Source organism: Petaurus breviceps, unplaced genomic scaffold (genome assembly GCF_028583685.1).
Source record: "Petaurus breviceps papuanus isolate PSGF00001 unplaced genomic scaffold, PetGlider_PUasm1.0 90822, whole genome shotgun sequence".
Classification (NCBI taxonomy): Eukaryota; Metazoa; Chordata; class Mammalia; order Diprotodontia; family Petauridae; genus Petaurus; species Petaurus breviceps.
Genome location: NW_027187351.1, coordinates 5,335,453 through 5,350,093, shown reverse-complemented (window position 1 = coordinate 5,350,093; position 14,641 = coordinate 5,335,453). Strand labels below are relative to the sequence as shown.

The 14,641-nt window shown below is 39.4% G+C and overlaps 1 protein-coding gene across 1 annotated transcript in view; it reads left to right on the top strand.

Moving 5' to 3' along the window:
- The window catches only part of GCM1 (glial cells missing transcription factor 1), a 37,473-nt gene extending 24,734 nt beyond the window's left edge, over positions 1-12,739 (top strand). The window contains exons 2-5 of the mRNA XM_069070616.1: positions 494-746; positions 4,341-4,453; positions 6,834-6,971; positions 10,332-12,739. Of these exons, the coding sequence (XP_068926717.1) occupies positions 494-746; positions 4,341-4,453; positions 6,834-6,971; positions 10,332-11,075 (1,248 nt within the window). The 3' untranslated portion in view covers positions 11,076-12,739. The remainder of the gene's footprint in view (positions 1-493; positions 747-4,340; positions 4,454-6,833; positions 6,972-10,331) is intronic.
- Positions 12,740-14,641: the final 1,902 nt, after the last annotated feature.

The window sequence follows — 14,641 nt, the reverse complement described above, 5'->3', positions numbered from 1 at the left end:
GAGAGAGAGAGAGAGAGAGAGAGAGAGAGAGAGAGAGAGAGAGAGAAGGGATGTAGGAAGAGAGGAAGGAAGGAAGGAAAGGAGGAAGGGAGGAAGGGAGGAAGGAAAGGAGGAAGGGAGGAAGGAAGGGAGGAAGGAAGGAAGGAAGGAAGGAAGGAAGGAAGGAAGGAAGGAAGGAAGGAAGGAAGGAAGGAAGGAAGGAAGGAAAAGAAAGGAAAGAGAGAAGGAGGGAAGGAAGGAAATTTTCCTTTATATTCTAAAGCAGGTATATGGCCCTTAATTCATAGAATCTCTGTAGTTAAAGTAAGACTTTGGTCCAAAGGTCTCTACCCATCTCCCCCCTCCATTCCTGATTAAAATAACATAAGCTTCAGACTCATTGTCCCTTCTGTGATGGATGAGTGTGTTTTCGTGAGTGTGTGTGTATGTGTGTGTGTGTGTGCATGTGTGTGTTTTCTTTTACTTTAATTAACATTCTTGGAGTTCTTATCAGGATGTGAAAACAACCGACTGGTTTCAGGAATGGCCAGATTCCTATGTGAAGCACATCTACAGTTCAGAGGACAGGAGTGCCCAGAGACACCTGAGCAGCTGGGCCATGCGCAACACCAACAACCACAATTCCCGCATCTTGAAGAAGTCCTGCCTGGGAGTGGTCGTTTGCAGCCAGGACTGTTCAGCTGGAGAGGGAAGGAAGATCTATCTGAGACCAGCCATCTGTGACAAAGCCCGGCAGAAGCAGCAGAGTGAGTCCAGGCACCTGCCCACACTCGCACCCGAACTGGAAGTGGTTCAAGTACTGCTGGTCTTGTCCCATTTGGAAGCCCTGCAGTAATGCCATCTTTGGGGTCTTCACCACCAAATGTTTTTAATACCCAAACAGGGTCTTTCCTCTATAAGAGAGTTACATGGTGAGATTGGTGGGTTACTGGAAGGCCCTCCCTATCCAAAAACAGGAACATAGATTCTGAACTGATAGGAACCTTATAGGTCATCTAGTCTAAATTCCTTATTTTATAAATGAAGAAAGACTGGAAGCAAGTGACTTACCCAAGGTCATAAAGCAAGCATGTTGCAAAGCTAATCTTCCCCATCCAGTTTGCTCCATTAGAATCACTTCTTTGGGTTGATAAATTATCTCCAGAAGGTCCCTATTAAAAGTCAAGTATGTTTCCTAGAGGTTGTCATTCATTAATACATTAGCAGAAGAGTTTATTAGATTTTGTACTTGAAATCTTGGAAAAGATGTTCCTGAGGGAATGTTAATAGTAAATTCTTTTCTTTTTTTATTTCTTAGAAAAATTTTTTTCAATTAACAAAAAAATTAACTTTCTTTCTCTCTCATCTCTCCCTAATTGGAAGGGGGAAAAAAAACCCTTGCAACAATATGAGCAGTCAAGCAAAATGAATCCCAAGATAGACCATGTTCAAAAAATGTATTGTTCTATATCTTTAGTCAATAATCTTTTTGTCATGAGATCTATATCATGTTTTATCATCATTCCTCTGGAATAATGATTAATCATTGCTTTAATCTGAGTTCTTTTATCTTTATGCTGTTGTTATTGTTTCTCATATATATATATATATTGTTCTCCTGGTTCTGCTCACTTCATTCTGCATCAATTCATTCAAATCTTCCCAGGTTTCTCTGAAAGTCTCCCTTTCCTCATGTTTTATGACACATCAGTATTTCATTATGTTCAAATACCATTTGGCCATTTCACAATAGATGGATACCTCCTTAGTTTAGAATGATGATTTTTATATTAATTTATATGATATGTGTAATGAATATACTAATCATTTCATTTTCTCAGTTTCCAAGTCTTTGCCACTACAAAAAGAGCTATTTGGCAGGTAAAGTCTGATCGAAAGAGGGACAAGTTTCCCTATCAACCAAAGTCTCTATTTGGTTGAAATTCCCAATATCGGGAGATATGATAAAGCCAGTAACCAGTGTATTTAGTTTTAAAGTTTAGTACTAAATAACCAGAACCATAAAATTTCGAGTTAAAAATGCTTAAAATAATTTTAAAGCATGGATAGAGAGCTGGCTTCAGAGTCAGGAAGACCTAGGTTCAAGACCAGCACCCAGCATGTAGTAGTGTGACCCTAGGAAAGTCACTTAACTTCTCTGTGTGCCAGGCTCTTCTCTTAGATTATAAATTGCAGAACTGTGGCTGATCTGTGTTGGTAGGAAAAGTTTCTTAGCAGGGAATTCCCTACACCAATAAAATCGATGGTCCTGTCTAAAATACAAAATGCAAAGACCCATGGCTTGGCTGGCTCAAGCCTCAGCAAAGTAGAAAGCTAAAGAGTTGTAACCCCTCTGCAAGAAATACTCTCATCACCCACAAACTGCAAATTGATGGCATTCAGTGGTATATTCAAGACTAACTAAGAACATTTCTGTGATTGCTCACCCAATAATATACCGCTCCTAGAAGATACTGAAATGACCACATATACCCTTAGAGCTAGAGAGACCTTCAGAGGTCATCAGGTCAAACACACTCATTTTATAGGCGAGGAACTAAGGTCCTTAGAGGTTGAGTGACTGACTTGCCCAAGTTAAACAAGGTGATAAATAACAGCTGATATTTGAACTTCAGGTCTTATTACTCAATCGATTTATTGCTCTTTCCACTGGACCATGTATTTTGACTATGGTATAATGGGACAAATATTGAACTGAGAGTCAGACAACTTGGGTTCTTATCTCATCTTTGCCTTGTCCTGGTTGGGAAAGTCTCTGGTCCTTAGTTCTATTACCTATAAAATGTGGAGGTTAGACTAAATAAGGAATTCTTAATCTAAGGTTCACAGGCCCCTTGATAGATTTAATGGATTCCATGAATTTGGATAGGGAAAAAATGTGTGTGTATACATATATATATGTATACACACACACACACGTGTTTATTTCCACTAACCTCTAATTGAAATTTAGCATTTCCTTCATTAGAAATTTTAGAAAATTTTTCTGAGAAGGGGTGAATATGCTTCACCAGACACAAATAAGGTTAAGAACTCTTGGACTAAATTATGTTGAAAATGTTCTCTTCTAACTCTTATATTCTATGATTCTGGCCCCTCTTGGGTTAGAGAAGTTTTTGTCTTTATATTTATGTCTATTTCCTAAGGGCAGCCATACTTCTGGGAACAACCTTCCCAGTAATTTCACTGACTGGCCATAGCTATTGGCAGCAAAGGCCTAGCCCTAGGCAAAACTATGAAGAAAGGGAAGTTGAAGCTTTAAGACTCCCTTTACCTAGCTCCATCCAACCCCTAAGGTGTACTGTCCTCCTAAATTCATGCCTGATCCCTATCAAAACCTGTTTTCAAGAAAGGTCCTGAGAATTCCTATCTCACAGTGACTTTTAGTCTCTGTATTACTTCTCTAGGGGCATTTACATTCTAAAATACATCTTTATTTTTTTAACTTTTATTTAATTCTTTAGGATTTTATTTTTCCCCAGCTACATGTAAAAATAATTTTTAACATTTGTTTTTAAAACTTTGAGTTCCAAATTCTCTCCCTTCCTCCCTACTGCCACATTGAGAAGGCAAGTAATTCAATATAGATTATACATGTGTCATCATGTAAAACATTTCCATAACAGTCGTGTTGTGAAAGAAAACATAAACCCTCAAAAAAAACTCAAGAAAAATAGAGTAAAAAATGTCTGCTTCAGACTATATTCAGACACCATCAGCTCTTTCTCTGGAGATGGATAGCATTTTTCATCTTAAGTCCTTCAGAGTTGTAAGACACATCTTTAATTGTAGAATGAAAGGATCTGCTCTCTATTAAGAGAATTTCAAGGATCAAGAAGAAATGAGGAAAGTATTTGGGAATACTTAGCTATCCTCTGAAATTATACCAGGTAGGTATCTACATTCTCTGCTTACATATAATTTGAATCTCACTCACAAGAGGCAATGAAAAGTTCAATGAATTGGGACTCAGAGGACCTAGGTTCAACGCTCAACTCTGTTACTAACTACTTGTGTGACTTTGGGCAAGCCACTTAAGTCTAAGTCTCAGTTTCCAAAATTGTAAAATAAAGTGAGGAGAAAATCAGTTTATTTCTGAGTCAAGCCCTTCTAGCTCTAAATCTAAACTCCTATGTAGCTATAACATATATAAAGTGTAAGAAAGGGATCTTCAACCCTGAGGGGCAGAAGTTTTCAGATATCTAAAAGCATTCTGAAACATTTCTAGCCTTTTGGGGTGGAAAGATGAAATATAGTGGGGGGAAGAAACCTTACTCAGAATCAGACATAGGTAAGGATGACTTTATCCTGGTTAGTCACCTCACTTTCCTTTTCTGCAGGAAAACGATGTCCCAACTGTAATGGGCCTTTGAAACTCATTCCTTGCCGCGGTCATGGGGGTTTCCCGGTTACCAACTTCTGGAGGCATGACGGACGTTTCATCTTTTTTCAGGTTGGGTTAAAAATAACCACAACAACCATGGGAAATTTAATACCAACACAGTTTTATAAAAAGGAGAGTTTAATTAGATTATTAAATAAATCATTGTTAAATAAACTCGGTTAAGGTCGTGTCAGGAATGACAAGCAAAGGATGTTATACAGTTGATCAACAGGCAGTGTGGGATAATAGAACACAAGCCAGGCTGGGTTTTCAAGTGCCCAAGTTTCATCATTTCCTAATACCTTGGGCAGGTCACTTGATTTTCTGGCTCTCCTCAGTTTTCTTGTCTGTCAAGTGGACATAATAATCCCTCCCTTCTTAACCTCATGGGTTACTGTATGTCTCAAATGAAATATAGTAGAAAAAATTTGTAAAAAGTTTTATAAAAATGTAAAGGGATCTATCAATATAAGAACTTATTCTTGTGGTGAGAGGTAGTAGCCTTTAGGAGACAGCAAGTCATCCTAGGCTGGATCATACAGAAATATTCTTCTGATGTTTAATCTGTATAGTAATTCAAGTTTGCCTCTATATATGACCTTGAGATTTCCAAAACTTGTTCCTAACAACAGCCTTGTGAGGTAGTTAGGAAAAACATAAGCCTATTCCTCAGACCCTTTGTCATGGAACCTGATAAAGAAATCTGGTCCATCTCCCAGTTCTGCAGGAAGTCGGGTAGGCCAGGTCTTCTCTGTGATATATATTGGCTAAGTGCCTCTTTATGCCCCAGGAAAATCTCTAAGATATAAAACTGCAGATGGGTCACCAGTGAGTATCAGTATGGTTTGTTTCCATACCAGGAGATGAAATTTTAGGTTAGGGCCAAGGAAGGAAAATTCTTGGGTTGACAACATACCCCTAGGACAACCTGCTGGTATTGTGCAGTCAGCTTTGAAATGACTGAGCAATAATTAGATTGAGAAGTGAGTTTACTGAAATGACTCAGAAGAACCAATAAAAGACTATTGGATGACTAGGATAGAAAGGCGTGGTTCTTCTCATAGGGGTAAAAAGGAAGAAGGATCAGTTTCTGTGTTGGTATTGGTAGGTAACGATACCTAATGATTATGTAGAGAAGCTAGGTGGTGCAATGGATAGAGTGCCAGTCCTGGAGTCAGGAAGACCTGAGTTCAAATTGGGATTCAGATACTTAGTAGCTGTGTGATCCTGGGCAAGTGACTTCATCCTGTTTTCCTCCATTTCCTCATCTGTAAAATGTACAGGAAAAGGAAATGGCAAACCACTGCAGTATCTTTGCCAAGAAAATATCAAAATGGGATCACGAAGAGTCAGACACTATTGAATAGCAACATTTGTGCAGCATTCTGCAAAGGGTTTTTAGATATATGATCTATATATATTATATATATGTATATATAATACATATATACTCTTCATTTTACAAATGAGGAAACTGAGACTCAGAGAGGGTGAGAGACTTGTCCAGGGTCACATTGCTAACAAATATTGATGGTAGGATTTTAACTCTGGAATTCCTGATGCTAAGTTCAGGGCTTTAACCATTGTACCACACTGCCTCTCAGCAGCTGGATTGGTAATTTTTTTTTATTCCAGAAGGACTTATATCTGAATTCTGACTTATGAGAGTAATGTATGAAACAGGAAAATATTTAAAATTCTGCAGTCATATAGCCTTCTCTCTTGGTGTGCCAATCAGTCATATAGACAGTTTCCATGAATTAGAAACTCTGAGATCTGGAAGTTTCACCCATTGTTTGTAGGCAAATGACAGTTCTTTTGGTCTTCTGAAACCCCTCACTCCTACTCCATGATGCAATTTGCCCAACCCTGACACTGATTATATCCATTCTTAATCCCAAGGTCAACTCTACCAAACTGTGGTCTCTTAACAGAGAGACTATGTATGTAAGATTTAAAATTCTCTTGTCTAGAAGCCAGTCATGCATATCATTATCACAGAATATGAGAGTGTGAATGAATCTCAGTCACTAGTATGTCCAACTAGTGAATGGCCAACTAGTCCAGCTCATACTCAAAAGAAATCCCCACCATCACATAGATGGCCAACCAGCCTCTGCTTGGAGGCCTCCAAGCAAGGAAAACCTACCAGCCCATCCGCTTTTGAACAACTCTAATTGTTGGGAAGTTTTTCCTGACATCAGGACCAAATGTGTGGGTTTGACTGCAAACTTATTACTTATTTCTCTCAGTTCAGTTCCATGGGACCAAATAGAAAAGGTCTAATCCCTCCTCCATCCACACAACAGCCCTTCAGATACTTCAAGATAGTTAATGTCTTCTATGAGTCTTCTCTTCTCCAGGTCAAATGTCCCCTGTTCCTTCAACTAATTCTCACATAACATGGATACCCAAGGTCCTTCCCTCTGATTTTACCACTTTTTTAAAGTCGAAAGGGGCACATGACCATCCAAGGCCAGAAACAAAACTCGAGGCAGAAGCAAGACGATCGATGCAGAAATCCCACATGGCACCTTCCCCCTCCTCTACTGTCTCTCCAAAGCTGAAGAAGAACCCAGGAATAAAGGTAACTTCTATCCCTACTCCATACCTGTGAAATACTATTAACAACTGGTCCTCTTTTACCATAATCCTTTGCCCCAAACCTCCATCTTACAATACACAGAAATATCCCTCTGATGTTTTATCTGAGTAAGAGTAATACAAGTTTGCCACTATATAGTCCTATAAGTTTTCTGAAACTTGCTCCTGACAACAGCTCTGTAAAGTAATTAGGAAAACCATAAGCATATACTTCAGGCTCCTTTCTATGTCACCTGCTAAAGAAAGCTGAGGGGCTCTATGCTATGTTCCACCTTCCTTCAGTTCTGAGTCCCTGAGCTTGCTGGGTATAGTGATGTAAGAGCTGGCTTGAGATCCAAGAGTTCTGGGTTCAAATATTACCTCTAGCTCTTGGGGTGTGACCTTGGGGAAAAGACTGGAAGAGACTGTGGAGATCATCCACTACAACACCTTCGTTTTACAGTAATGGAAATTGAGTCCTAGAGGATTAAAGTGACTGGTCCAAGGTCCCACAGTTAGTAAGAAGCAGAGGTACTGGGGATTTTAATTCAGTTTTATCATCCATTCCTTCCACTACAATAGCTGATTGTGAAGGAAACAGTACTCTTAGGAAGTGTTTTGTTTTTTCTTTACAATGTATGTATGTGTGTCTGTCTCTATTTCAGATTTTCTCTCTCTCTCTCCACACACAAACACACACACACACACGTACATATGCACATATGCCCCTATCTCTCTCCATCTCTCTCATATGTCTCACTCTAGTTCCTGTTCTCCCTCTCCACTTCTGTCTCATCTCTCTCCATCTATCTCTTTCTCCCACTCTGTCTCTGCCTCCCTCCCTCTCCCTCTCTCTCTCCATCTTTATCTCTTTTTATCTTTCTGCATCTCATTTTGTCCCTCTTTATCTATCTACACACACACACACACACACACACACACACACACACACACACACACTACAGACACCAAAGGAATAATTCTTTCTTTCAATGTGTCAGTAGTAGTAAAATATTGGAAACTCCCACAGACAGGGGAACAGCAAAGAAATTGAAAGAATCCTGATAGCTGTCCTCAACTCAGTGAGAATTTCTGGAGCTCTAATTTGTTTCTTTCTCAGATGACTCATCAACAGGTTAAGGTCAAGAATAGGGGAGAAAAATATCCTTGGAGAATAGTTAGCATTTATATACTGCTTTAATATTTGAAAAATGCTTTACAATGCTTTACCTCATTGGATACTCATAGCAGCCCCGAGATTAGGTGCTATTATTATCCCTATTTTATAGCTAAGAAAACTGAGACAGATCTCAGTTAAGTGACTCTACCAGGTCACACAGTTAGTAAAGGTAACATCATATTTGAAATCAGGTCTTCCTGATTCCAATTCCAGATCTAGTCTATTCAGAGTCACCCAATGGTCTCTAGAAGAACATAGAATCATAGATTCATAGAAGTTTCATAGATGTAGAGCACCTCAAAGGCCATCTAGTCTAGCCCCCCTTGTTTTACAGAATAAGTCACATAAAAAGGAAAAGGAAACTCAGAAAGATTGGACTTGAAGTCTGAGGACTTGGGTTCAAAACCTGCTTCTGCTATTTACTTCCTCTGTACTCTTGGGCAAATTAATTACTTAACTAGTCCTTGGCAGCTTGGACTAGATGTTATCTAAAGCTCCTTCCAGTTTTAATCTATTATCCTGTGGTTTGTAAAGAGTACTGGATGGGTCAAGGTCTATAGTGGCAACCTCTCTGGCAGACCCAGGATGGCTGCTAACACAGGTTCTTAGATCTGCTTTACTAGGAAAGACAGTTGTTTAAGGAGTCAATGATTTTTTGTAATTATATTCACTAGTTCAGGGGAAAAGTCAGCACCCTGAACTTCAGAGAAAATACAAGCAGACCAGCAGACAGGGCTCTGACTGCCTGAATCAGAGTAATATTGCTATACCCTTTACATAGATCCCTGGATCGAGAGAGCCTTTAGATCTGAGCAGCTGGGGAGCTCTGAACATATGGCCACTCAGAATCTTGACCAGGGAATCACAAGATCCTTCTCATAAGTGATCCCCCAAAGCTAAATATTAACTCAGAGTATATATACACTTCTCAGAGCCAGAAGACATCACAACCCCTTGTGACTCAGTGCCTAATTAAAAATTAGCAAAAGGTGTGAAAACATTCCTACAAGCAAGCCTCCCTTAATGGGTCTATTAATGGGTGGGGAAGAGTTTAAATCCCATTAACATTATAGGGTCCTAGCTTACTAGTTATGAGACCAAAGTCATTTCCTTTTTCTAGGGGATGGACCAAATTGTCTCTTTTTGCTTTTCTGTCCTCAAAAACTTAGCACATTTTGTTTTGTGCATAGAGCACTAAATAAATATTAGTTGTAACAATCTAATGTATTAAATTATGAGTTTCTCAAGGGCAGGGACTGTCATTTACCTTTTTTTATACCTCATTCCCTTCCCCCTTTCCCCCCATACTTAACACAGTGCTTGGCACATAGAAGGAACTCAATTAATATTTATTGACTGACTGACTAGTTGAATCTATAAAATGGAGAAGATTGAAGATCATTTCCTAGGATCAAAGTATCACAGATTTAATGTTCCAAGCAACCATAGTTGCTTTCCACAGAGACCATAGTTGCTTGCATAGAGGCCAACTCTCTCATTTTATAGATGAATAAACTGACACCCAGGGAAGCTAAGGGATTTGTCCAAGGTCATACGGGGAGTAAAATAATTGGGAGCTGGTCAGTTGAGATAACATATGGGAAGTTCTTCATAAACCTCCTAATAGCACCTACCTACCATGGTTGTTGTGAAGATCAAATGAGATAATATTTGTAAAGTATATGTAAAGGCACAGAGCCCAACACATAGTAAGCATTATATAAATGTTAGCTGTTGTGATGATGATTATCAAACCTTAAAGCACCATATAAATACTAGCTATTATTACTGTCATTATTATTTATTATTATTAATTATCACCATCACCATTAAACTCATGGCCATCAAGACCGGATTCAGAGTTCATTCTGCCACATCCCTGAAACCACTCAATATTTCCTTCTAACTCTAACGATCTATGAATCTGGCTGGTTCTGAACTAGGACAGTTTCATATTGAAATGGAAATATCCCAGACCTCTGCTTCTACACCTTGACCAGCCATATCATTGTCATTTTTTTTTTTTTTTTGCATGGCTCACGACCTAAGCATGCAAGGAATGAGAACAATCAGAAATAATCCAGAGCCAGTTTGCTTAGTGGTACAGAGTAACTCCTCATTGTTTGGGGTGGGTTATATAAATCTACTTAACTTATTAACATGGTTGTTTCTTTTCCATTTTAGTCCCTACCAGGTGAAACCCAAAGTCAAGAAAGTTTACCTTTAACTTGGTCTTACCAGGAAGGCTTCCAATTGCCCGGTAATTTTAATGGGCATTTAATTGATAACATGCCCCCAAAGAAGTCACTGAATAATTGCCTTTCACTTACAAAGAGTTATTATTTTGAAAGAACCCCTCAGTTTGTAGAACCCTTGGCGGACTCAGGGCCCATGAAATTCTATGAAAAATGCAAACTGACTACCAGTCGGATTTGTACCAGTGGAGAATTGCTTCAGCCACCTCTCCCAGGAGTCTACTCGGATTATGGAGATCTTCAGAACTGGAATAGGAATGCAGGTCTGGGGGGACCTCCCGATCATGCCAATTGCTGCCCTACTTATCCTTTCCCTTTAACCAGTTGGCCTTGTGAGCTCTCACCTACACTGAGCTGTATGGAAGCAGGCAACCAGCAGCTGCCCAGTGAGATGTCAATTGTCAAAGCTAGCTACCACCCATTCAGGCCCACCTCAGCCCTGTCTGGGAGTGACCTGTATGAAGAGAAGCTACACATGGATTTTAATGGCTATTTCCCCACTGCTAGGTACCACTTCCCTCAGGAAGACCCTTTTCTCCTTAGCTACACCCCTCACCACCAGTACTCACTTCCAACCAAGGGGAGTAAATGGGACTTTGACGAAGAAATGAAATGCATGACTTTGGATCATGACAACAGTGAAACGTTTCTAAACATCTATCCTTTGAGATGATGCCAGAGACTGACCCCATTTATCTCCTCCCTACCCCCAAACCTCACACCAAAATATAAACAAACAAAAACTTGCTTTAGGAAACTTTGACACGGATATTTTTGGGGAACAGAAGTAACCACAGATAATCAGTACCATGGAAGGGACCTATAGATAGTTCTTACTTCTCTCCACTGATCTTTTAGGCACATCCCTTATCCCCAGTGGGGTACAGAATCTACTGGGTTGGCCCAAGCCCAGATCCAGGAGATAAATGCCCTCTGGGTTTTTGCTTGTTTATTTGTTTTTGTACATCCAGACTTGTAACATCCACCTGCTAGCTCCTCATATCTGGTTACTTCCCATTGTCCTTGACACATCCAATACTTCAGACCCAACACCATTACTCAGCATTTCTATCAATGGCTTCTTGAAAGAGGCATAGGGGAGAGAATAAAGGAACAAATGGGGGAGGGAATAGAGATTATATTATCCAAAGCTTTCAAAACAGTATCTTATCCTACATTTAGATAGAAAAATATTGTTTGTCCTAGCTTGTCCTAGAGATTTGTTGAACAGAATTTTGTTTCACACTGAGTTAAAAAATATTAAATAGCCTCAAGAATACAGTCTTAAATAAAGAAACTGGATTCCAACTCATTGATGGAAACAGGGGATCGAAGGACACGTAGTCTGATAAAGTCCAATCCGTACTTCATCATTGTGTGATGTCATATTCATCTTGCTGTATTTTGAACCTTGGTTTCCTTTGTTTTGACATATACCTATATATGGTGTAGAGGAGAGAATACTATACTTGGAATCAAGAAGACTTGACCCCTGCTTCAGACATTGACTAATTATGTGGACCTGGAAAACTCCTTCATCTTTTCCAGCCTTGGTTTCCCCACCTGTAGAACAGAGCTAATAGCTATATAAAATAAATTCTGTTCAAGTCAATAAGGTTCAAATAACTTCCTGCCAGGTACTTGGGTGGTTTTTGTTTTGTAAATCTGGAAGCCACATGGGTGTCAGCAGGTTATTTTTTTATTGTAATTTTAACAAAATTATAACTATAATTGTAAATCATATTGTAATATTATAATTATATAAAATCAGACAGTGATATAACTAATACATTGTCATAGTTATGTAACAATAAAATAATAATAATAATTTTATTAAAATATCACAGTTAGGACTTTTTCAAAGGCTTAGCATGTATTGGGCACTGAGTTAGGCCTTAAGTAGTGGAGATAAAAAGTTCAACATACCCCTCCCCCAAAAAACTCCAGTTTCTGCTCTCAAGGAATTACATTGCAACTCTACTGTCTCACAACAACATCGTGAGAATAAGATGAAATAATATCTGTAAAGCACTATTTGCAAATCATTCTAGAAGTACCAATTTTATTCTCATTTTCTTGTATCCTCAATCTTGACTCTTCTTTTAAACTGTACCATCACTTTTCATAGCAAATAGAGTGATATGGGTTCTCCTCTTCTTATGCTAGACACAGAGACATTTCTCTTATTTTCTGCCTGACTATACCAACATAGTCAACGAATATTTATTGAGCATTTTCTATCTGCCAGGCACTTAGTTGACTGGTGGCATTACAAAGAAAGGCAAAAGCAGTCCTGGCATCATGGAACTTACATTCTAAAAAAGGAAACAAACATGAGAATACATACATATGTATGAGTCAGTTAATCAACAAATATTTGTTAATGACTTACTTCATGCCAGGTATTATGCTAGACACAATATAAATTACCAGTGCAAATACAAAGCAAAAGGAAAGGCAGTGCCTGGTTTCAAGGAGTTGAGCAATCCTAAATGGGAAGGACAACACATACATACAAGAAAAACAGGAAGGGGCAAAGAATGAAAAGGGAGGGAGGCATGGAAAAAGAAGGTGCCAGAGCAGGGATATAATAGAGGAGGCCAGATTGCAGACTGGTGAGAGATACAAGATATTTACAGAAACACATGCTACATACAGAGTAGAGAATAGGTGATCTCAGAGGGTTAGGCCTCCTGCAGAAGGAGTGAGTTGAGCTGAGTCTGAAAGGATGCCTGGGTAAACTAAGAGATGGAGGTGAGGGGTAGGGCATTCTAGGCATGGTGGACAGTAAGGCTAGGGAGGGGTAGATGGAGTGTGATATGGTAAGAACAACAGATAGGCTATTTTTGGTTGGATATTAGGGTGCAAAGTATATGGAAAGTAGTAAAAGTGTAAGAAGACTGGGAAGGAAGAGAGAGGACAGATTGTGGAAACCTTTAAATGACAAATGTTGGACCTTTTCATTGATCTTGAAGGTAAGAGTGAGCTACCAGACCTCACTGAGCAGGGGTGGTGACATTGTCCAACCCATGCTTTAGGAAATCATTTGGCAACTGAGTGGAGGGTGACATGAAGCAGACAGACTAATTAGAAGGCAATTATTGCAGTAGTACAGGTGAGGGGTGATGAATTCTGAACTAGGGTAGTGTCTATGCAAATAGAGAGAAGGGAATATATAGGAGAGTTGTGAAGATAGGGAAAAAAAACAAAATTTATCAAGAAATTTGATTTGTGGAGTGATACTGGGGAGTTGAATATGACATTGAATTTGAGAGTCTGGGTGATGAAAAGGATAAATGGTGATACTCTGGACAGTAACAGGAAAGTTCAGAAGAGGGAAGGTTTGACGGGGGGGGGGGTGTTGTATAAAAATAATGAGCTCTGTTTTGGATATGTTGAGTTCCTGTGGAACATCAGTTCTAGATGTTTGAAGGCAGCTCGTGGTTCAGGACTGATGTTCAGGAAAGAGACTAGACTTGGCTATATTAAAGATGATAATTGAGGGGTGGCTAGGTGGTGCAGTGAATAGAGCACCGGCCCTGGAGTCAGGAGGACCTGAGTTCAAATTCAGCCTCAGACACTTAACACTAGCTGTATGACCTTGGGCAAGTCACTTAACCCCAATTGCCCTACCTTCCCCCCTTCAAAAAAAAAAGACCAACAAGTAAGATAGGTTAGGGGGAGAAAAGGTGCCAAAACAGAGTGTTGGGGGACACTCACATCATGGATAAAGATCTAGGAAAGGAGATTGGGAGGGAGAGGAGAGCTAAGAAGGAAGTGAACCAGGCAAGAAAAGTGTCACAAAAGCCTAGAGGTGGTGATCATCAGTGTCAAATGCTACAGAAAGGTCAAGAAGGATGAGGACTGAGAAAAGGCTTTGAGATTCGGAAATTAAAAGATCATTGGTAACAGTGGAGAAAACAATTTCAGTTGAATAATGAGGTCAGAAGCCAGATTACAGAGGGTTTTGGATTGACTGAGGTATGAAAAAGTATAAGCACCTAGTATAGATGATTTTTTTGAGCAGTTTAAATGGAAAGGGGAAGAGTGAAATAAGCTGGCAGCTGTATAAGATGGTTGGATCAAATGAGAATTTTTTAAGATGAGGGAAACTTGGGGATGTTTGTAGGCAGCAAGGAAGGAGCAAGTAGATATGGAGGAGTGAGAGAGTGAGAGAGAGAAAGAGAGAGAGAGAAGAGAGAGAGAATGAAAATTAGGGCAGCCCACTGGAGGTGGGAG